Source organism: Cuculus canorus, chromosome 4 (assembly GCF_017976375.1).
Source record: "Cuculus canorus isolate bCucCan1 chromosome 4, bCucCan1.pri, whole genome shotgun sequence".
NCBI classification, from domain to species: domain Eukaryota; kingdom Metazoa; phylum Chordata; class Aves; order Cuculiformes; family Cuculidae; genus Cuculus; species Cuculus canorus.
This window is the reverse complement of record NC_071404.1, coordinates 30,220,235-30,242,250: the sequence shown is the minus strand read 5'-3', so window position 1 is coordinate 30,242,250 and position 22,016 is coordinate 30,220,235. Positions and strand designations below refer to the sequence as shown.

At 35.9% G+C, this 22,016-nt stretch overlaps 1 protein-coding gene across 5 annotated transcripts in view; it reads right to left on the bottom strand.

Annotated features, from left to right (window-relative positions):
- EXOC1 (exocyst complex component 1) overlaps positions 1-20,827 on the bottom strand; it is a 29,517-nt gene extending 8,690 nt beyond the window's left edge. The window contains exons 1-14 of one of the 5 annotated variants that reach the window (XM_054065171.1): positions 20,745-20,827; positions 19,632-19,765; positions 18,689-18,819; positions 16,519-16,678; positions 14,666-14,853; positions 13,690-13,917; positions 13,308-13,440; positions 13,023-13,132; positions 12,446-12,499; positions 8,242-8,391; positions 6,694-6,799; positions 3,240-3,284; positions 1,919-2,082; positions 137-247 (exon numbers count right to left, since the gene is read on the bottom strand). In XM_054065171.1, the coding sequence (XP_053921146.1) occupies positions 137-247; positions 1,919-2,082; positions 3,240-3,284; positions 6,694-6,799; positions 8,242-8,391; positions 12,446-12,499; positions 13,023-13,132; positions 13,308-13,440; positions 13,690-13,917; positions 14,666-14,853; positions 16,519-16,678; positions 18,689-18,819; positions 19,632-19,755 (1,704 nt within the window). In that variant the 5' untranslated portion in view covers positions 19,756-19,765; positions 20,745-20,827. Of the gene's footprint in view, positions 1-136; positions 248-1,918; positions 2,083-3,239; positions 3,285-6,693; positions 6,800-8,241; positions 8,392-12,445; positions 12,500-13,022; positions 13,133-13,307; positions 13,441-13,689; positions 13,918-14,665; positions 14,854-16,518; positions 16,679-18,688; positions 18,820-19,631; positions 19,766-20,620; positions 20,639-20,744 lie in introns of those variants that run through there. The other 4 variants (XM_054065170.1, XM_054065172.1, XM_054065173.1 and 1 more) reach the window with 4 other exon arrangements.
- Between the last annotated feature and the right edge of the window lie 1,189 nt (positions 20,828-22,016).

Genomic DNA, 22,016 nt, shown 5'->3' with positions numbered 1-22,016 from the left:
CAGCTAATGGACAAAAAACTTATTGATCACCTGGATGCCATAACTGCCAGACAAATTCAGAAGTTATCTTTTAAACAGGTCTCTAATGAAGGCTGTTCAATAGTTTTTATTTTGGTGACAGAATTAAGAGCCTTACTGTTGTTGTTCCCGAGATGCTCTGATGTTGCTGTAGTTTGAAAAATTTACTAATGAAGTCCTGCTCTGCCAGACACAGAGGCTCCAGTTCACTTAATACTTGCTCAAAAATCTAAAGACAGACAAATATTTCATCAACACACTGAATACCATGAACAGTTAGCAATAGTAATTTCATTTTTTTTGTTGCATAGGATTTTATACTATCTTCAGTAAGCTTTAGAAAGTTTATTTCTACTTAACAGAAATGAAAACAGTATGTACTTGTATCTTTAAAAATGATACTTGCATCTTCAACATAATCTCTTCCTATCCATATAACACTGGGAAATCCAGAAAAAACTATTTTTTTCCCATAATTAGAATTTTTCTAGTCACAGCCTGAGAAGGGACTTCTGTGCTATAATGAAAATATTTGCATTTTAATAGTAAGTCATGGGTTGTGCCATTCTGCCTGGGTTGCCAAGAGGAAGAAGACAAAATTATAAGTTTAAGGGAAGAAAAACAGGTAACTGTGTATGTAGATTATAACTGCTCTGTAGAAGAAGCTTCTACATAGCTGGCTACCAAACCAAGAGCAGATTTTGTAATGAAAGAGAAGTATTCATCAAGATTGTTAGATTTAATCTAACATGAAACACTACTTTAGCAATAACTCGTTAAAATAATGTAATTTTATTAATATGAACTACTTAAATTGTAAATCAGGTGTTGGACATATTTGTAATCTTTCATCTTTACACCACACAGAATTTTCTCCACAAGTATATATAAGATTAATAACTTACATAAATGAAACCAATCTAGAAACAATACAAAACCAACACTACTGATAATTGCCCTAGAAAAGAAAAATTGAAAAAACATACCAAGTCAGCTCAACAGCTTACAACTTTTTATACGTTAGTCACACTCACATGTCCCCAACAGGTGTGAGATAAAAGATGAAGTTGAAAAAACCTTGCACAATAATTGTATACTTATAAAAAGCTGTTTTAAAAAGCTATCATTTTAATTCTAGACAAGCTGCCACAGCAGCTGCATAATAACTGTTTAAGACATACAATATTTCCTTCCAGAAGAAGACTGAGCAAAGACTTCAAGAAATCTGAAGGAAAATAATTCTAATAATTCAAAAGGGAACAAGAAAATTATTTTTATCTCTCATGCTGATAACAGTTCCTTTTCCCTCCACAGTACCGAGGAGTTAATTCCACAAGAAGCGAGGAGTACTGTCACATTTTAGGAGGAAAAAGCCCAATAACAAACAAACCACAAAACATGCTGAGGACATACCAAAAACAACTTAGTACCATTTGTTAAAGCTGGAAACTGATAACTTTGATTTGAAAGCAGTATAATTTTTTTTCAAGTCCTGGCTAAAAGATTATGCTTTCCTGCCTTTTACTTTACCTTACATACCACCAAAATGTGACAGAACACATGAATATTTGTATTGAGAAAAGCAGCTGAAGAATCCATCAGTTCAATTCCTGTTTGCTTAAAAATACATATTGGGCTTAAACTTGAGACCTTTTTTATGCTTAATATTCTTTACAGATCACATTAAGTATATAAAGGAACTAAATGGAATTTCATCATCACAGAATAATACTCTGATCTATGCATTTCTTAGAAACTGCCTTTAGTGGATGTGTGGTGTATGCAGAATTTGAAATCGGCAGGTTTTAAGATTTAAACAGTAGAGATCTTAAAAGTATACAAGAAGGATTTGTGCTAATACAACAATAAGCAGGAAACCTATGCAACGTTTTGGCTTTACCTTATCAAATTTTGTTCTATCTGCCACATCAAGGTCAGAGGCAGACATGTTCCCCATGTCCAACAGTGAGGATGACTGAGATCTACGGTTTCCCGAACTCTGAACAGAGAGCTTATTTAGGCTAGAAGTAGATCCAGTCAATTTTCCTGAACTTCCATGAAGACCTGTGAAATAAATACACTGTGAAGGAGGGGAGAAAAAGCAGAACAAAATACTCAAGAAGAACAGCTTCACTACAGAAAGTTGAAATTAAGAGTTGCTAGTTGCCTACCTTAAAATCAAACTACTCAGTTTTTGTCTAAGCTGCAAAACACTTCTGCTATAAATACATTCTTTTCTCATTACAAGGTAACGGAAATACTTTAGCAAGTTTTAAAGTACAATGTAGCTACATAAGCCTTCATTGTAAAGTATGGGAAACAGTATAAAAGGAATAAAAAGGTGAAATGCAGGGACACTGGGACAGACATTCTCCTTGAAAGCTTGCAAGCAAAGACCAGTTATGATCTCTGAGAATGTTCTTTGGGCAAAGGCTGCTGTTAGCGTAAGAAGTAATGCACAGGAGGAAAAAAATTAAAAAACTATATATAGACACAGGCACTTTTTCACCTGGATGAACCTGACCTTTCTGCTGTTAATATCATTTTGTCTACATAGCTTGCTCCAGCTATTTCACTGGATTTACAATACCATACTAACTCTACTCTTAATGGTTCCCCCTCCTTTTGGTCATAATTAACATTCAGCCATTTCTTCCTGAATTGTGGGGCCTTCTCCTATGTGAAGACTGTATTTTTTTTTTTTTTTGAAATTTTCAGAGATGTTGGAACAGGATGGAGAAAGCTAATTAAAAAGAACAAGAAATCATACATATTTGACCCCCATGTAAACTTCTCATATCTCAAACACATAGAAACTTAAAAGCAATCCTGCAAGTTTCATTTAACTGCTGTGTTGGTATCTAGTCTAGGGACACTAGTAAGACAAAGTCTACAGATCTAATAAAAGCTGTTAGCTCAACCTACTGGAAGAGTTGAAAAAGTATGACAAGCTCTCAGGCACAAACTTATGTTTTAGATCAACTAGCAGCATGGGAAAACCAAAAGATGTTCCCTTTGCCTGCAAACCTTCTTAACTTCTATGTTAGGCCATTTTAGCCATGCTTCATTTTTGTCTTGGAAAAACAATGACTCTGCTAATACTTATTTCATTCTGAACAGAATGCTTCAGTGTTAGGTAGATTTTCCATGATGCAGCACTACATCTTTACATTGACACACATGCATTGACAATACCAACTAATGCAACTAGTTATACTCACTCTCCGTTTCCTGTTTGACAGCACTTTCTTTTCGAGGCAGTGTAGCTGGGATGGATTAGGTTGCAAGCATCAAAGACAAAGACAAGTTAAAATGCAGTTTGCACAAACCATGCACAAGATGCAAGTTAAGCTCTAACTGGAAAGAAACATGCGGAAAACTATAAGCAGCAAGTAACTACATTGCAAACACATTTAGTTGGAGAGGTACTATTATAGAAATTCAGTGTCTAAGCCACATGGAAAACAGAGTAGGTTTCTAGTTAAATTTTACTTTTTTCCTTCACAGTGTGTTCAAGGAACATTTTTGGCAACATGTATTTAGGTTCTCCCAAATTGAGAAGTCCATTAAGTTTTCTTTGTCAGAGTTAAGATTGTAACAAGACTCAGTTTCTACAATCAACCACATTGATAACAGATGTGAAAAAATTATGATGCATTTATGCAATTTTGTACTGAGTCAGAGATATTGTCCACCTCTTCAATTTAAAAACCACACCAATACTGCAAAATCATTCATATTGACAGTAAGACTCGCTAACCTTCACTATTGCTCGCAAATCAGGATGTTTACATAGAGAATGTATCTCTTATATTCATGCTGCACCAAAAACTGGTAACTGCAAATTCAGATAGGATGAAAACAATAAATATAAAGTAAAAAAATTTACAAAGTATGGAGGTTTTTTATTATTTTTCCTGGCTTTGTGGTTTTTTTTTTGGTTTTTTTTTTGGTTTTTTTTTTAGAATAAAAGTTTCCTCTAGTGGACTTCAATATAAAATTTAGACTAAATGGGCATTTGTAGTAAACAGAGAATCCCTAACCAGTAAAAGGCATTTGCGTACATACACTAAAAGCAGTATGTGGTATTAAGAAGACCTTGATGAGGATGGATGCTACAAGCCCCCCAAAATGGAGCAGGCAAGCAGAACCTACTGTAGTAGAATGAGTAAATACTTCTAAATGCCACAAACATGTCTTAAATACCAGATGTTCTCAAGTAGGCAACGCTACTGACAACTCTATAAATACATATACTCAAATTTAATTCCAGCCTAGTTTTTAGATCTTGGGTGTTTTGGAAGGTTTTGAATGAAAAGGTTTAGGTCTGATACATTTGGCATATGCGTCTGTCAAGCATTGGTCCCACTTCTTCATCATCCTCAATTTCCAAATGCACAGGACTATGTTACAGAATGTGAAGAACTACAGGCAAAGATCAGGCTCTGGTCAATCAGAGAAGCCATAGTGGCTTTAGAAAAGCCCATCATGTAATTGTATGACAGTAGTAGCACTCTTTCCCACATTGATTTTATGGTATTTAAGTATCAAAGCCTTGGCTTAATCCGAAAAAAAAAAAAACAGAAAAAAAGGAAAAGACTACTTAAGACAAGTGTGGATGCTCATGACCCAGAATTTTTTTGCCATAAAAATGCAGACAAAGAACCTTGCACTAGCACAGAATGCCAGAATTCTCCCAGCAAACCCTCTGCATTTAAGGCATTCAAATAGCAGTGCTAACCCCAAAGCACAAAAAAAGGCGAGAACACACACCAACACAGCTTGGAAACAGATCATCTTCAGTGTCTGCGTACAACTGGAGCATTATGCACCTACACTACACCTTAAATAAGTTTACTATTAATAAGTGATGTATCTTAAATGAATGTACAACTGGTAATAGTACAACCACTACCTTCAACACAAAAGCCTTTGAAATGATGCACTGTTATAAACTGTTACAAAATAAATGCATAACTTGATATCTAAACGGTGAACTATCTCTATAAGTAAAAAGCTTTTAAAACATAAAGTACTTTGTTTTTCTTCTTTATAAGATTAGTATTAAGGACTGACGTTTTTTCGATCTAATTCACTGTCAAATTTGCTTGTGGCCTCAAATATGTGGTCATTGATAACCATTACTTAACGGTTTAATTATCCCTCATAACAATAATTCTAGGAGAGTCCCCACTGGATACAGCTTCCAGTTTTGGCTTTATGGCTGGTTCCTAGCAATTTTCAGAGGACTGGGCACTTGAGTCAAGTTTCCCACGTCTGTCACCATCAAGACACAAGCATAAACATACTCTTTGTATGACTGTGAAAATGTAGTATTACAAAAGAAGTCAAACCAAGATAACTGGTAAAAAAAAACCCTTTGCTACTCTCCTCCTTGACTATTCTGTACAAAGTTCAAACACACCTGAAGTTTGCACAAACACACAACAGAAGCCATCTCAAGGTGCAGCTCTTATACTTACGAAGGACCTCTTTCTCCAAAATGCCTGATCACTCCATAACATTTACAAAAGCTAGGAAACTGCTACAAAAATTGTCTCCTCACAAATGCAAATCACAAAACAAGTGCCAGGAAAACAGGTTTAAATTTTTTTTGAAATAAATTTATATTCAGATAAAGTGTTTTGTTCTCACAATAAGATAGCTTTTCAAGATTTATGAATTTAACTCTTCTGATAACACCAGATTATGACACGACTTGCTCTCCACACCCAACAGCTTGCCGTGACTTATTTTTCCAGCTTCCTTCTCCCTCAATCAAGCCTCACCATTCTCCTGCTTTCTTTTTGCTTCACCTTCTTCCCGTTCTCTACGATCAAACTCCAAAGCCCAAGTTCAGGACCCAAAACAGTCTTGATAGAACTTACTGGTTAAAGGTGCACATCTTTTCTGAATTTAGAATTTGGAAACTGCTGAACTGCAGCAAATACAAGTATTTAAAACAAGTTCTGAAACAGTGCACTTTAAAATATAAATAACCAGTATATTATACCAACACCTGTATCACTGTTGTTTTCTAAGTATTCAGATTATTTCTTTTTTAAAAGCTTCACTTCCATACTCACACTAGACTATTAAATCCTAGCAGGAATACATATGTCCTTAAATAGAAAGACCTACAAGTTAACAGAGCATGACTTCTAGTCTTAGCCTACATAGGTAAATCCCACTGAAAACACAACAAAATACCCAAGTTTCCTTAGAATTGACATTTAAACTAGCTTCCTTCTTCAAAGTCCACCTAAAACTTCTTAAAAGCAGAAGTAATAGCAGAAGGAACACAAACATGCGCTGCCCAAGCTTTCTTTAATTACAAGAGTTAATTTTTCATTTTTTTTTCCAGTAATAAAGCAGGATAGTTCAAGTAATAAAATATCGTAGGCCATATGTTAAAAAATAGAGTGCAGATTTGAAAATCCGAGAAATATCATATTTTATCCTTCTATCTTGACCAATTTCACAAGATTTCAGTTATGCTACTTAGGCCTTCTGGAAGTCAGAATTTTTACCACTCTTATTTTTCATCCAACATCTTCAACCTTGCCAAAAGTAAACAATTTGCATCATTATAAAATTGGTTCTGGGTGTTATAGTGAGTATTTTATAAACAAATAATAAGATTCAAAGCAAGATACGGGCCTCATGGAAGCTTACCAAACTTTTTTCCTTCCCTGGTTGTGCCCGTCATCTTGATCTTGGCAACCTCAAAGAAATCTTTTATTTCCCTTTCATATAATCGTGACAAATAATCCATATAATTCTTAGAAGAAAAAAGTAAAGTTAGTTAACAAGTATACATATTGACTTTGTTCTATTACAGTTAAACAGATCTTAAAAATCAGCAAGCATGTGAGTTCCACTAAATAAAAAAACTGTTTTGGACTATATATGTGTGTAATTATGCATCTATGTAGCAAGTACAAAATATATATTCATGATATTTAAGCAGGTTATATTAATTTTCTGGTGAGATCACTAAGTATCAGTTAGAAACTGCTACTTCTCCTTCATAAGGAAAGATACGAAAAGCGATACATACAAATAGGATTACTAGTGGCAGAGCATCATAGAATTAATTCATGGGTAGAATGGACAGAATTCAGCACAATTCTTTGTAGCATCTTTTACTAGACTCTTACAATGCCACCCAAAAGTAAACAGGATGCCTATTTTACACGCCTTCCTGGGTACGTGACCTCTTTTATTGCTATTCTCACAAGGAAAACAGAATAGAAAACTTTAGGAGGCACAAACTCAGTGTGCGTTTTTGCTATAAGATTTAATCAATCCCAAAATATTTTGTTTGCAGCAATGCCAAAAATAAGCTCAAATTTTAAAAAGACAAGAGGTATGACAATCAAAAAAAGTTTGCAGATTATCTGGTTTCTTTATATTTTTAGTACAAAGGTTATGGTAATATTTTCCTTTATTGACAAAAATCACCCAAAAATTTCTGTCCAATATTCTTCAAAATTTTGTTACTTAGCACCCACAATAAATAAATAAATATGTAAGTCTCTCAATTTTTTATTAGGAGATCATGAAGATGTCAATCATTCATTGACATTTGCCTTACACCGAAAGCAGAAGAACAACTATTTCAAAGCCATTTTAAGAGTTTTAAATTAAATCTTCCAAGGCTGAGTGCTTAAGAACGACAGTACTTTAATAAAAGAAGACTTGTTGTGTAAGAACTAACTTTTCCTTGACTTCTATCTAAACATTTTCTATCCTTCTGTAGTGATATTTTCACTCCACATCAGTTTTAAACAAATTAATTAAAAGTTACAAAGCGTTTCTATTTAATCTACTTTACAAGAGATCTTTAAAGTTTTTGATATTCCGAAGTGAAACAAAGCTCTGTTGAAATGTCACTTAAGCAACAGGGACATCAACATGAAAATAGCCTAATTATTTTTCTTACTAGACTGTAAAATGGTAAACCTGTTTTACATAAATTATAAGATTAATATCTTAAAGTACCTCATAAGTCATAGAATCTTGGAGGGGAAAAATAATACAGGATATATAAAATACCAAAAAAAGAAATTTCGTATTCCAAAGAGGAACAAGAAGGGAACAGCAGTGAATTAAATTTTATTTAAAGGACTATTAAAAGGACACGCACAACGGCAATTCTCTTAACTCTCAAAAACAGTATATTATGTACATTCTCTAGCATCACTTGAACAGTTCTCATACCTTTGTTAGCCCTTCATATTTCCCATAATCTGTGTTCTTGAGCCACTCCATCAGTTTAGCATATCGAAGTAAATCTCTGTGAAATGGATGATGATTGGGTAATGTCAATTCAACAGAGTGCTGGGCAAGAGTAGAACTCTGATCGTGACCCTTGGTAAAAGAAAGTATTAAAGTAAATCTGGAAGAACTATACAGATGTACTACAAGTTTCCCGTAAAAACTAAAATGACGACAGCACCCCTTTTCAGAGAAACAGAAAGGCATCAAAATATCTTGCGTAGAAAAAGTCTACAGACGCAGACTGAAAGACAGCTAATGTAATTGGGACACGGACATATCATAGTTCTGGCAGATAATGGGTCTTGGTAAGCTTGTTCATTGTACAGCTCTTGCTGTTCATCAATTTGCCTTGAGGGTGAGTCAATTTGGCAAGGGAACACAAAATACATCTGAGTGAATATTTAATGACAAGCATTCAACTGTTAAGTCTTAACAATTCTAAAAGATTGTTATGTTATTTCTATAGACAAACAACAAATTAATCCATAACTGCTTCTTTTTAAAGATGTAATTCTCATATACCATAAGACATTTCAAGTCTCCAGTCAAAGGGTGGCCTAGGTGTTAATGATGTGGTTTATGCTACGCCTCTGAAAATCTGCTCCAATTCAACCCACTTTAGTCCACTTTGGCCAAGCCTTGGTCAAGTTTTAAAAACATCAGTTCACACACATTCTCTTTCCCTCCACACAAATGCAGACACATAAACACGCTTTCAGTAAACATTTACTAGAGTTAAACAGTTTACAACATGCAGCATAAATCAATCCATTTCACAGCAAGCAACTAACTTCACAGTTCTCTTTTTCTCTGGATTATCTTCCGAAAAAACACACTAGCCTTTAAGAGAAGATGACATCATGCTGCTTGAACAACATACGATTTAGCCTTTTTTAAGCTTTCGCTTGTTGGAACTCACAAGCTTCCTTGGCAATTCAGGAAGCAAGCAAAGTACAGTTCACTACAGTTCAGTCCTGCTGAAGAGCACACAATTAGCCCTGAGTTAATAGAAGGGAAAATGGGACTTAATTTCAAAATGGCTTTAATGTTTACTGTAAAGTCTTTTTTACGGGGCTCTTCTAATAGTTTGTGCCGTGGCAGCACAAAAAGACTGTTCTAACCTGTCTCCATTTCCTGTAGTATACTACGTGTGTGGTTTATGTAGGTCAATAGCAGTACCTGCACAGTTCTGTCTTCAATATGACAAGTTGGCAGCATATAAGCTATACAGTTTAAAAATTACCTTTGCCATGTCTTCAAGTTGGAACAGAAGCCAGTTTAGATCACAAGAGTCAAAACTAAAGTAACCTTAGTTCATGCTTCTCTAACGTATGGGGTACTAATCAGCTTAAGTCTTTGGCAGAAAAAGTCCTAAAACTTCCAGAATACATTCATACAGTTATTTTTATTTTGAATGAAGATATGAGTCTCAATATTACCTGTAAGAGACTAACCTTTACTGAGCAACAAGGCAAACACGTTAACTACTGAATAAAGCTGGAATTCTTATTTGTATCCAATCTGAACATGCACTTAAAGACTTGTTTTCTTAACTACATAAACTGAGACACAAATAGACTAAAAAAACATGTCCTAGACAACTTTATACATTTTTTTCTCAGAGACGTGGCAGAAGGGTCACAATGTTAATCTCCCTTCTAAACGCAAACTGGGACAAAAATACAATTTTGTGAAGTGTAATTATTGCAACATATAATTCGGAATTGGAATCCAGCCAGCATTAGCCACACAGCTACTGATGTGCTTACTGACATCATACTCAACACTGTGTGTACTTCTGGGCATGCATAAAGCAAATATTTTTAACAGATCTTTGATACACTTTTATAAGAAACAGATATAGAAAACTACTTACGGTTCTCTTCTACTCCCTGTTTGGCAACATTCCTAGAGGATGTATTTTAATGTTCAAGTTCAATATAGTTTAAGGTAATTTATCTGGTGGCTTTCACCACTTTCTTCAACTAAGTCAGCCTTAAGCCTTGTTCTTATTACTTTTAGGAAACAGTCAGCTATACAATTTTTTATTGCTCCTTATATCTAACAATTTTATTCATGTCCCTTTATTACATATAAATTTTTATTTTTGCTTACAAGTTGCATTCTTTATAAAGCTAGAAGACAAACGTTGTCCCAAGATAAATTTCTCTGTCCAGGCCAACATTTCCACGAGACTAATCATGCTGGTGTTCCTAAATTATGTGTTGTTCCAGTTTGTGCCAAAACATCATGGAGCTTCTACGTGTACCTTCTCCATCTAACCAATCGGCTTTCTCTCACTAAATATACATTTACACTAACTGTTACCAAATAGTAATACAAGTTTGTTATTCAACTATTTCATAGTTTCAAAGCCTCAAATTATTTCATCGTTTCAAAGGCAGAAAGGCCAGCTGCCTTTTAATTGAACACTGAACCTTCTTGTTAAAAAAAGAAAAACATAAAAGTCTTTAAAGTTTTAGACACACAGTAAGGTTAATCAAATATTATTAGGTAATACACAGTAAAGACAATCATATTAACTGTTAGTAACAGTTACTGCAAACAGTTTTTAACACTGCAATGAACAGCAAGCCGAAGTTGCATTTCAGTATAAAACTTCTAAAATTTATTCTCATTATTACATAAAGATTAAGCACCTTAACATTTGTACCACTTCACTTTTAGAAAACAACAATCTCATTCTGAGATAATATATTTAGACTGAAGTGTCAATGCAACTTTAGTTTTCTATCTAACGAGTTCTGAATCAGAGTGTCTTGCTTGTATTAACAGCTGCCTACACATCATCGCGTTTTAATTTACCATTTTAATTTAGAAATCTTTACCTGCCTTATTTTTTTCTGAAGTGCTTTAACTTTTTTCCTAAAGAAACATTCTGAAAAAATAATGCAACTCTTCAGATGATAAAAGTATTCCAGTTAGACTTCTCAAGAAACATGAGAATGAGAAATTGCTATATTCTGTTCATCAGACTAACAAAACACGGTCATGCTACTGTTATACCTCCAACACTTGAATCTGTACCATAAACCGGAATACACAACAAGCAGAAAGGATTTGCAGGGGCTTGTCTCTTGCAGTTAATGAGCTCTTCCTACTTAACCTTGCAGCAAGGTCATATTTGTTTTACCTGCTGACTAATACTTCACAGCTAACAGCAGGCCAAAACTTTATGGAGGGCGAGTTTATATGAAAGACAATGGTGAGGCCACTATGAGTAGCAGCATTTAAAAATAAAAAATAATTGCAAATTGGCAATAGCATTCTCAATAGCAGTAAAAAGTCTCTTTAGAAGTACTGCATCTAATACATGTAAGTATTACATAGCAATAATCTCTTATCATTTTTAAAAATAAAAACAGTCTAAACAAAACATCAGAAGACATTCTGTTAAGCTGCTTTCGTACGCAAGTCCAATATTTACACTTTGTGACTGCACTTACATAGGACTTACACAACAGTTTCTACTTGCTCATTTAGAGGGTAAGACACATAGTTTTTATATTTTGAAAAACTAAGCACAGACTAACAGGAGAAATGTGCCTTCTTAAGAACATAAACTAAAGGCAAAAACATTAACATGCTGTATAACTGGAATTCTGCAAAGTGAAGAAAATGCAGGAGGCACTTATTGTTGCCATAAAGCCAGGCTTGTACTCTTCTCAAATGCCATTTTCTATACAATTACCTAGCATAACTCTATGCTATTTTCTACATACAATCTAATACATAAAACTGAAAACTTCTAAAACTTTGATTGTGCCAATATGTAAAATAAGAGTTGGGGTTTTTTTTATTTACAAATACTACGATTTCACACAACTGCAGTATCAGTAAAGTCATATACGTATTACAATTTCCTGAAAATATTCTCCACCATACATCTCAATCTGTCTCTTAGCAATTTCTGGAGATCAGATCACAGAAATGTTACCTTATAAACAGATAAAGCATGAAGGCTTATAAAAATGATTGAAGTGAGAAGGAGAATAAGTCTGATGCTCTGCAATTGGTAAGGATAAATGTCTTTTTGTAAAGCCACAGATGCAACTGCTAGTTAGATAAGTCAAGCGCTCAAAAAATTAGTTAGAAAAGCTTGTATCAAACCCAATGTACTCACTGGTACTGAAAGAGAGTAGGACCTGTTATAGAGTTGAAGGAGGGTCTGAGAAAACTAATTGGAGATAAAAAATAAAGACATTAAAAAAAATGATGCTAAAAAAGACATCTAGCCTTTAGGACACAAGTCTTAGGGCAGTGATTTCTAAATATTTAAAGTTAAGGCTCAAAAATCAAGGTTTAGACATTTTACTCTGTATGGTTTGGGTTTTTTTATGGCCCTTGAAGTTCAGACAGCAAGAACTCAAAAGTTTTTGGGCTCTGACACCCTTAAAAAGCAGCCAATGCTTTTTCTCCTCAATAAATCAAGCTTTACAATTAAAATAAATCCTTACACATCACATGATGTGTTTGATTCATATAACAAACCCACTAAATAGAGGGTTTTTTAAAATTTAAGAGACTTCCGTAGGCAACCATATTTTGCTATGCTTAGTAGTACCTCTGCCTGAAGTGCCTCTAGCAGTCTATTCATTTACTGATTCATCACAGAGCATGTCCAAATTTAGATGGTTTGGTTCTCTTCTCGGGAAGAGTTTGTAACAAATCATTTAATATAAAATAGTAAGAAATAATACCTGCTGAACAAAAACGCTGTTCAAATGACTGGCAAGTCTCCGTGCAAACTGCTCACGCAAGTCACTAAAGCGCTGCTGTTGCTGTTTCACTGCATGAAGCATATCATGTCCTAAAATCAAAAAGAACTTCACAGAGTACAAAATACATAGTAATGTATTGTATGTGCAAACCATAGGACCAGAGGTCACAGTTCCCTTCATCTACAGAAAAAAAATCTGAGACTAGTTAGAAAGACACAACTATAACAAAATTTATGTTAGATTGCAGTCTAACAAAAACATTACCTGGACGAAGAGCTACATTCATACACTGCAGAAGAGCATCTGCTGCATTAGTGCAGGCCTCAATGCCTCGAGAAGACGTCAGATCTCCTTCCTGAAGGGCCTTTATATGACCTTTAGCCAAATCCATGTGATTCTACAAAATAATGGATAGTACTGTCCATAAGCCAAAAGCAGATTAGTCTGCTATGTTGCTGAGTCAAGAATAATAAATACAATTCTATCACAAAAAACCCCAAACTTATTGAAGTTAGTACAATAATAAAGCAGAAAATTAAACTCATTACTTTAAATGAATTTCATATATGGTTGCCAAAGAGTAGCAACCTAAAAGAATTTTATACCTGATGTGAACAACCATAGTGTACATAATAAAAATTCTTACCACTAAGAATTCTATCTCTGACAGTAGTTTCACGTTATTTGTGTTGCTGAGATGAATTAGGTGGTTGCTTTCCGAAATTTGATCCATTTGCTCTTTTACACTCTGCAACATTTCTTCATAACTGCTCAGCTTTAGCTCAATTTGGTCAACTTCCTTTAATGCTTCATCCAGCAACTTCATTAAGATATTCACCTGTTTCTCAGAGGCCATAATCGACTGGATATTTGCCTGTACAGAAAGTTAAGCCATAACATTTTAAGAGACATTTTCATATCTCAAAACCATTACTGTCAAATAAACACTTCCCAAAACTCTTGATGGAAGAGACAAAGCAATATTGAACTTGTAGCACTTATCATACAGCAGTCCCTGAGTCTACGACACTTCATGATAAAGAAAATACATAAAACCAAAACTTTGCTCAAGTTCTTAGAATTAAAGTAGTGATCTGCACAGAAAATAAAAAAAAAGAACAAAAAAACCAAACAGTAATCCCTGCTATACTGGAACACTTTTAATTCCAGAAAACCAGCTGACGTGATAAGGTCACATTTTCTGTTGCAAGATCAGCTATCTCTGTTATAAATCAATACTGAAACGCTATTAGACTAAACTGGTTCCCTAATTACACTGGGAGCAGTGTTTTAGGCATAAGAGTTCAAGTCCATGGACATGAACATTTACTTTCTCTCTCCCTGCATCCCTGCCTTCAAGAAAGGTATATGCATAACACCTCCATTTTTTCTTCTCAATTCCTCACTTGAAAGCCCGCAACTCACCCTAGAAAGTCTGGAGGGTAAAGAGCAAAGTTGAAGATCCTTAAAATATGGTAATGGCATTTAGCTTTGCTTAGGAGCAGATGCACATTTAAATACACAGCAGAACATGTTATTTACCTTTTAAAAGAACACTACATAGTCAGTATCAAGGAAAACAGCTCAACACACTAACACTGTACATTAGAAGAAATATTTACCCCATCCAGCACTTGTAGCTCTCTTGACAACTTCTCTGCAAAGGCTTCAGCATTAGAAATAGCATATTCACACCCTTCCATCATTATTTCAATATCCTGTTCCTCTCTTGCATTTAACTCCTGGTATTCATCCACAGCCTCTTCATCACCTCCTGCTACACTTTGGTTCTCTCCACTTGGAACAGATTCTTACATAGAGGGGGGGGAATAAAATAGCTTATCAAGTGCAGAAAGTCACAAGTATTTTAAGAGTACTCAAGTATGTTCAACTATCTTTAAGTAAATGAATCCCTTAAACGACTTTTGTAACAAGCACCTGCTAACTACGTACACTTCTCGGTCTTCCATGGGCTTCATTAAGATCTGGAGAACTGGTTACCAACAGTGATGTTTTCCAAATTATGTAACTTAAGCAAAATACAAATAGCCACATTCCTCTATTGCATACTGTCTCACTTCATTCATCTCACACTGGTAATTAACATCAGAACATAGCAGAGTGTTACTCTGGACTTGTTAGCAAAAGATCAGTAGAAGTTAGACTCTTTTGGTAGACAGAGCATAACGGCAACATATTAAAGTTACTAAGAAATGTATCACTGAATAAATAAAAAAATATCTTGACGCTCAACATATGTTTCACAGCAGGAAAATCAGTACTGAGTAAGTGAAAACTATGTAACAATGCTTTCATGAACTATGACTTCTCATGGCAGTGATAATTTAATTCAACAAGCCATTTAAAGGCTGACAAACAATAAAGCAGTCCCACCGGAAAGTGTTTAGGACATTTGAAACATCTCTTACCTCTAGCAACTTGATTAGCTATCCAAAGCACTATTCAAATGAAAAAAAAACCAAACCAACAACAAAACCAAAAAAACCAAAAACATTACTTCAGAAAAAGTGCTTACAAAGCAGAATAAAGAAAAAGGTGTTACGCACCTTCTGCAACCTTAGGCAGTTCTGAAGGATTAAAAGGTATGGAAAAGCAGAGGAAAGCAAGCAGAGAATGTTAGCTAGACAAAGCATGAACAGTGTGTCTATTTTTTAGTGGCAGTAAGTTTAAATGTTTTAACATTGCACAAACTTGGAAAGTTAGAAGCTTGTTAAAACCAAATTTCAGTCAACACTGAAACACAGAAATGCTATCCTCCTTGTTTCAAATTTTCTAATTCATGTTCTTCTGCATAATCCAGTCTAGTATTTAATATCAACAGTTCAAACACTTCTGACAGACTCAACGTGAGATACGCTAACTCAATAGGATTTACTAAGAATATTTAGCTATTAAAAAGATAACGTGACTATAAAAATATTTAATACAGCATGAGTGAACAAGACACAAAGCCTTGTTAGCAACCAGTCACATATACTGTAATAGGGTCCAGCAGATTTTAACACATGCTTCACAGTTTTGAAGATAGAAATCTCATATAAAATCTCGTACAACATTTAGCATGCTAGTGAAGTGTCACTTTTTAAAGCATTTTACTAACTCAAGAGAAATGAAACTGAAAACAAAACCAGATTTGTTACACATTTTGACCTACCAGATCTTGCATGTAGAATTGTTTCTTGAACAAAATAAAAATGTTAGAAATACAAAAAGCTTAGAATGTCTTAAAAATACAATAAGCTTATGAATATTTAGAATTTCATTAATGAAGTATTCTGTCTTGGTTCTTGGTTTTCTAACAGAAAATCTGTTTTCTAATCACTTTGTTTATCTGAATACTTAGAATATATAAAAGAATAAAATCAAATCAGTATTAGGGTTTCTTCTTTGGTATATCTGTTCTACATCAATAATTACTAAAATTTAAGCGTAACTTACAGTTGTGGAAATTTACCTTCCAAAAGCTGTGAACTAACATTAATAAAGTCAATTTTCTTTCTAAGATATCTCTGATTGAGTTTCCAGATACATGAGATGAAGGTGTTCTTTTCCATTGTGCTGCTCGCAACCCATTTGTACACTTTGTCAAAATGCAAGTCAAATTCAGGATTCTCCTGCAAAAGATAAGATATATTACAGGCTCAACAGTCAAATGCCTCTCTGAACAGCAGAGATTGTTTGCTCTGTTAATTATTGAGATGGCAGGATAAAAATTAAACAGATGCCAACCTTAAGGTGATGCACCACACTGGTACCCTGACGCACCTTAATGAAGGTGCTAGAACACTGAAAGTGAAAAAAACAGAATCCACATTGTGGAGACGGTATTTTGTCAAGCCACATAAGGCAACAATAACACATTATACACAGATCTGTAAGAGTTTCAGGGAACATTTGACAGCACTGTCTGCCATGCATTAGCCTTCTGAACCTAAAAGCAGTAGCTGGAATTGCTGACAATGTAAACAATTCAAGGAGACTCGGGGAAAAGCAGGGGGGGAAAAAAATTCCAAGCACTTTATATATCTTATAGATATGACAGTATTTAATAGCACTGAACAGGACAGAAAAGATCATTTGTTATTTTAAATGTAAGAAACTACTACAGAAGTATTCTCCACTAAATTTATTGCCCTATGAGAACATTGCTTTGACAACAATTGAATAAAGCGCTTTCCTTTCTACAGCCACTTACAAATTCAGCATGGACTGTAACCAGTTACTCTATGTTTAAAGATCATATTCACAAGGTCGAGCCTCCTTTTGATGAAAAATGTCATTGCCTCATATAAAAGTTAAATTCTTATTTATGTACTGTTTGCAAAAACTACTATTGCACTACTTATTACCTATGTTGTCACTTCTATTTGTAGAAGCATGCTGCACATGAACACAACAGGAAATGGGATTTTCTGTAAGTGCAATAAAGTTTTGGGTTTTTTCTGTAGCTTACATTGACAAATATAATTACCATAAATTTCTAAATAAAGCATATCACCACACAAAATTTGTGCTGCCTGACAACCAGTGCAAGAAAGGCTCGTGCCAAAAGACTTGCACATGATTACATTTGAAAAACAAAACATGACACACCTATGAACTTCAATTATCCAATTTTTAATATGAGAGAGTTCAGTATTCAGTGCTTATTTTTTGTAAGAAAATTTCAAAATCCTCTTTAGAGTGGTATATATGGTTCAGCACATTTCTAAAAACAGTTAACCAAATTCAGTTTTGCAAGAAAAAACACCGAAAGACAGTATAACCTCAAAAGGAACCTTAACCTGAAAGAAGCCATTTTCCAACAAGGTATTTAGAAACAGCGAGGAAAATCTAAATCCAGCCAATAAGTACGTGGATAATTGAAATAACACTTATATTTAACTTATATTTGGGGAGGAGCAAACCAAATAATTTTCAGTTCCATAGTTTTCTGCAACATTCTTCCAAATCACCAGTTAACAGAACGTAAACAGACATGTGATGAAGAATTTTCACCTCTGCCTGTTTGTACATGTTAAGTTTATGACAACATAGATATAAATAGTCAAAATTACACTACTCTGGAAAAGAACACCACCTTCTTAATGTAGGCTTTCAAACAAAAGGCCAATGCCATGATTCAGAGAACAGATATAAGAGCTCACCTTCAAAAGCTTAAAACATTCTTAAACAGCAGTATGTAAGTATCCTAACAAAAAGCACCACATGCAGCTCAGTGTCATTAGTCAGATGGTCACAATTTTTTTTAAAAGGAAAACTAAGCTTGGAGTAAAAATCTACATAACACTTGAAAGAAACAAAAAAGTATTCGTCCTTAGCATAAGCACTGTACAGTCACTCAGAGACCACTACCATAAACAGGGCAGATAGTCAGAATATTGCTATTCAAGCATATCTAGGCTATTCTTACGCAGTTTACCAGGGTTATATCCTTGGAAAGGCTGGAAGACAATGCAGGCATAAGCAGCACAGGAACGTATCATACTAATTTCCAATTAACAGGAATGTATCATAGTAATATCTAATTGACATGTTATTTAAGCTTTAAAGCAGTCAGTATCAGGGAAGTTAACTCTAACTTTAAACCAAAATGATGTTACAGCAGAAAAAGTCACACATACTTTAATAGCATCTTTGGCATCAACAACGGCAAGATCTCGAAGTGCCCATGCAGTCTGCCTTTTGTAGAAATCTCCCTTGTCAGATTTTTTTACTTTTACCACATTTACTTGCACTGGTCGTTCCGTTGTCACTGTTAAATGAAGTAAAACAGTAATTTCAAAATGCACAAATTAACATCTGTTTCTGCTGTACTTCAACTTCTGAAATGAATTATCCAGGGGGGAGATTTTGTAATATTTATTTGATGAAAAGAGACCCTTTGAAACATTTTCATGCACAATATCCACAGCTCTGATTAAGAGTCAACAAGATATACAACTCCATACAGCTTGTGAAGTAACAAACTCAATTTACAGATATTCGTTTGACACAGCAGACCTCAGACCCTGGCAATGTAACTGACCAAACACAGAGGTAACTGGAGATTACAGTCAGAAGAAAACATTCTCTGAGATTCCTCAGTCATAAAAAAAAAAAATAAATTCTTTTAGCAAGCTAATCTACTGATCCAAAACACCTATTTTTTTTTTAAGAGACATTACTACAATATACATACACTCACAGAAACATTAGAACACTGTTCAGTTACTATGCCTCTCCAGAGCCCTCTGCCTTGGGCTCTAACCAGTACTCTTTATTGCATTTTATTTAGGTCTGACTAAATGACTACTAAATCACCTTTTAGGTACTATATAAAGTCTGCTTCAAAAGCCTACCAGTCTCACACAAATAATTTTGACTCTTTCATTTTGAATTACTAGAGATCTGGGAATAAAAGTACAGGGGTTTGTTTCTTTTTTAATAGCAGCAATAATGGAAGCATAAGCTTTCTATATATTTTATATGAGCAAGAATAAATATGGTAAACAAACCTAAAACAAATGCAACTGAATAAAAAAAAAAAGGTGCAGACAAGAACTAGAACATGGTATTACTATGTACCTGTGGCACACAAAAAGCAGTTCCTCTTCTTTTTGCCTGCTTTGCACACGTTGACAATACTCAACAAGCGTTCATCATTGGGAGTGAATATATCCCTCTGTAAAGCATGCTTGATTGCAGTCATTTTCTCTCAGCTGAAAGATTTTAAGAAGTCACAATACATTTAACAGACACAGACAAAAGAACTACTCGTCTACTTACAACAACTACAGTTTTTTGAAGTTAAATTTTACAGGTAACGTAATGAATCATAATCTAGACAAGAATCATTGATAGGTAGAAGACCAGCCCACTTCAGGAAGAAGTCCAAGATAGAGCTTACTATCAGCAAGGCAGCCTGATCTAGTAGGAAACGTCCAACCCAAACTATTTCATGATTCTATGGTTCTGCTTCAGTTACACAACTATAATTTATGAACACTAGGATGACCCTTCTGCATAATTTAATGGAGAACAAAAAGATTCTTAGTGAAGTGGAATTTGAGGGTTGGAAGGAGCCTTAAAGATCATCCAGTTCCAACCCCCCTGCCATGGGCAGGGATACCTCCCACCAGATCAGGCTGCCCAGGGCCCCATCCAACCTGGCCTTGAACACCTCCAGGGATGGGGCAGCCACAGCGTCCCTGGGCAACCTGTGCCAGTGCCTCACCACTCTCATGGTGAAGAAATTCCTCCTTATGTCTAGTCTAAACCTGCCCCTCTCCAGTTTATACCCGTTCCCCCTAGTCCTATCACTAAAAGCCTTTGTAAACAGTCTCTCAGCTTTTTTGTAGCCCCTTCAGGTACTGGAAGGTCACTATAAGATCTCCTCTGAGCCTTCTCTTCTCCAGGCTGAACAACTCCAACTCTCTCAGCATGTCCTCGTACGGGAGGTGCTCCAGCCCTCTGATCATCTTTGTAGCCGTCCTCTGGACCCGTTCCAACAGCTCCATATCCTTCTTATGTTGAGGATTCCAGAACTGGACACAATACTCCAGGTGGGGTCTCACAACAGAGGTTGGCTTTACGGGCTGCGAGCGCGCATCGCCGGATCGTGTCGAGCTTCTCATCCACCAGCAGCCGATCAACCTTTAGATCAACAATTGAACGGGAAAACCCAGAGGACATACTTACAGCGAGAAGGGTCGGGAGGCAACGGGGCCGCCTCAGCGCCGGGCGCTGCGAGAACGGGAAGGAAACCCCCCTCCTCCAGCTCCTGCCGTAGCCCCCGCTTCCGCCCACGTGATGCGCCCGCCCACGTGACGCCGGCGGCGCGAGCGCAGCGGGAGCTGCAGCGTCTCGAGCTGCCGCGGCGGGGGCGGTGTGCTGGGGTCACTGGGTTGGGACAGGCTGTCGAGATTAGCTCTAACCGCACCTGTTCATAAATGGCGATTGTCTAAGCTTGTATGTCTCTTAGCGACACAGGCTCTGGGCTAAAGTAAATGTTTATCTAAAAGAGAACCAGTTTTACAAATGAAAAAAGAAATCATAGAATAGTTCGTGTTGGAAGGGACCTTAAAGCCCATCCAGTTCCAACCCCCTGCCATGCACAGGGACATCCCACTGGATCAGGTTGCCCAAGGCCCCATCCAGCCTGGCCTTGAACACCTCCAGGGATGGGGCAGCCACAACTTCCCTGGGCAACCTGTGCCAGTGCCTCACCACTCTCATGGTGAAGAAATTCTTCCTTATCATAGAATCATAGAAGCACTAGGTTGGAAAAGACCTCTTAGGTCATCGAGTCCAATCATTCCTATCTGAAATTATGTCCAATCTAAATCTGCCCCTTTCCAGTTTATACCCATTGCCACTCATCCTATCACTCACTACGAGCCTTTGTAAACAGTCCCTCCCCAGCTAACCTTTACATATTTCAGTATTATGTATAGTTTTTGTGGTTTTAAAACTAAAATATAGGATTAGCTTCTATAACCCCTTTTAGCTAGCCTGTGCCTGGATGCTTATGTTCAAATAAGGAATTTTAACAAGGCTGCAGTTAGAAAGAATGGGAAAGAACGTGGCTGTATCTAATTAAGCCAGGTAACAAGGAGTAGTGTAATGATAAGAGGAAGAAGAACCAGCCAGGACCAGATGCAACCTTGAAGAGGTGCCCAAGGAGTGTAAGAGGGTGCACAAGAAGGAGAGTTGAAAAGTTCAACTGTGAGAAAGACCTTCAGCCTTCATCCAGAAATCCCTGAAGAAAACCCCCAGAGGGCAGAGTATGTGCACCAAGGGAAGGAAACTTATGTAAAGAAATTCCAGGAACTGATTATAATAGTCACACCTGTTCCAGGAAAAGTGATGAATAGGTATGCTTTGACTGCATGTAGCCTTTGTGAATTGTACTGGAACTTACACGCACATTAGGTGGAGCGGTCCCCCACATGCCCGACGTTGTATTGAAGA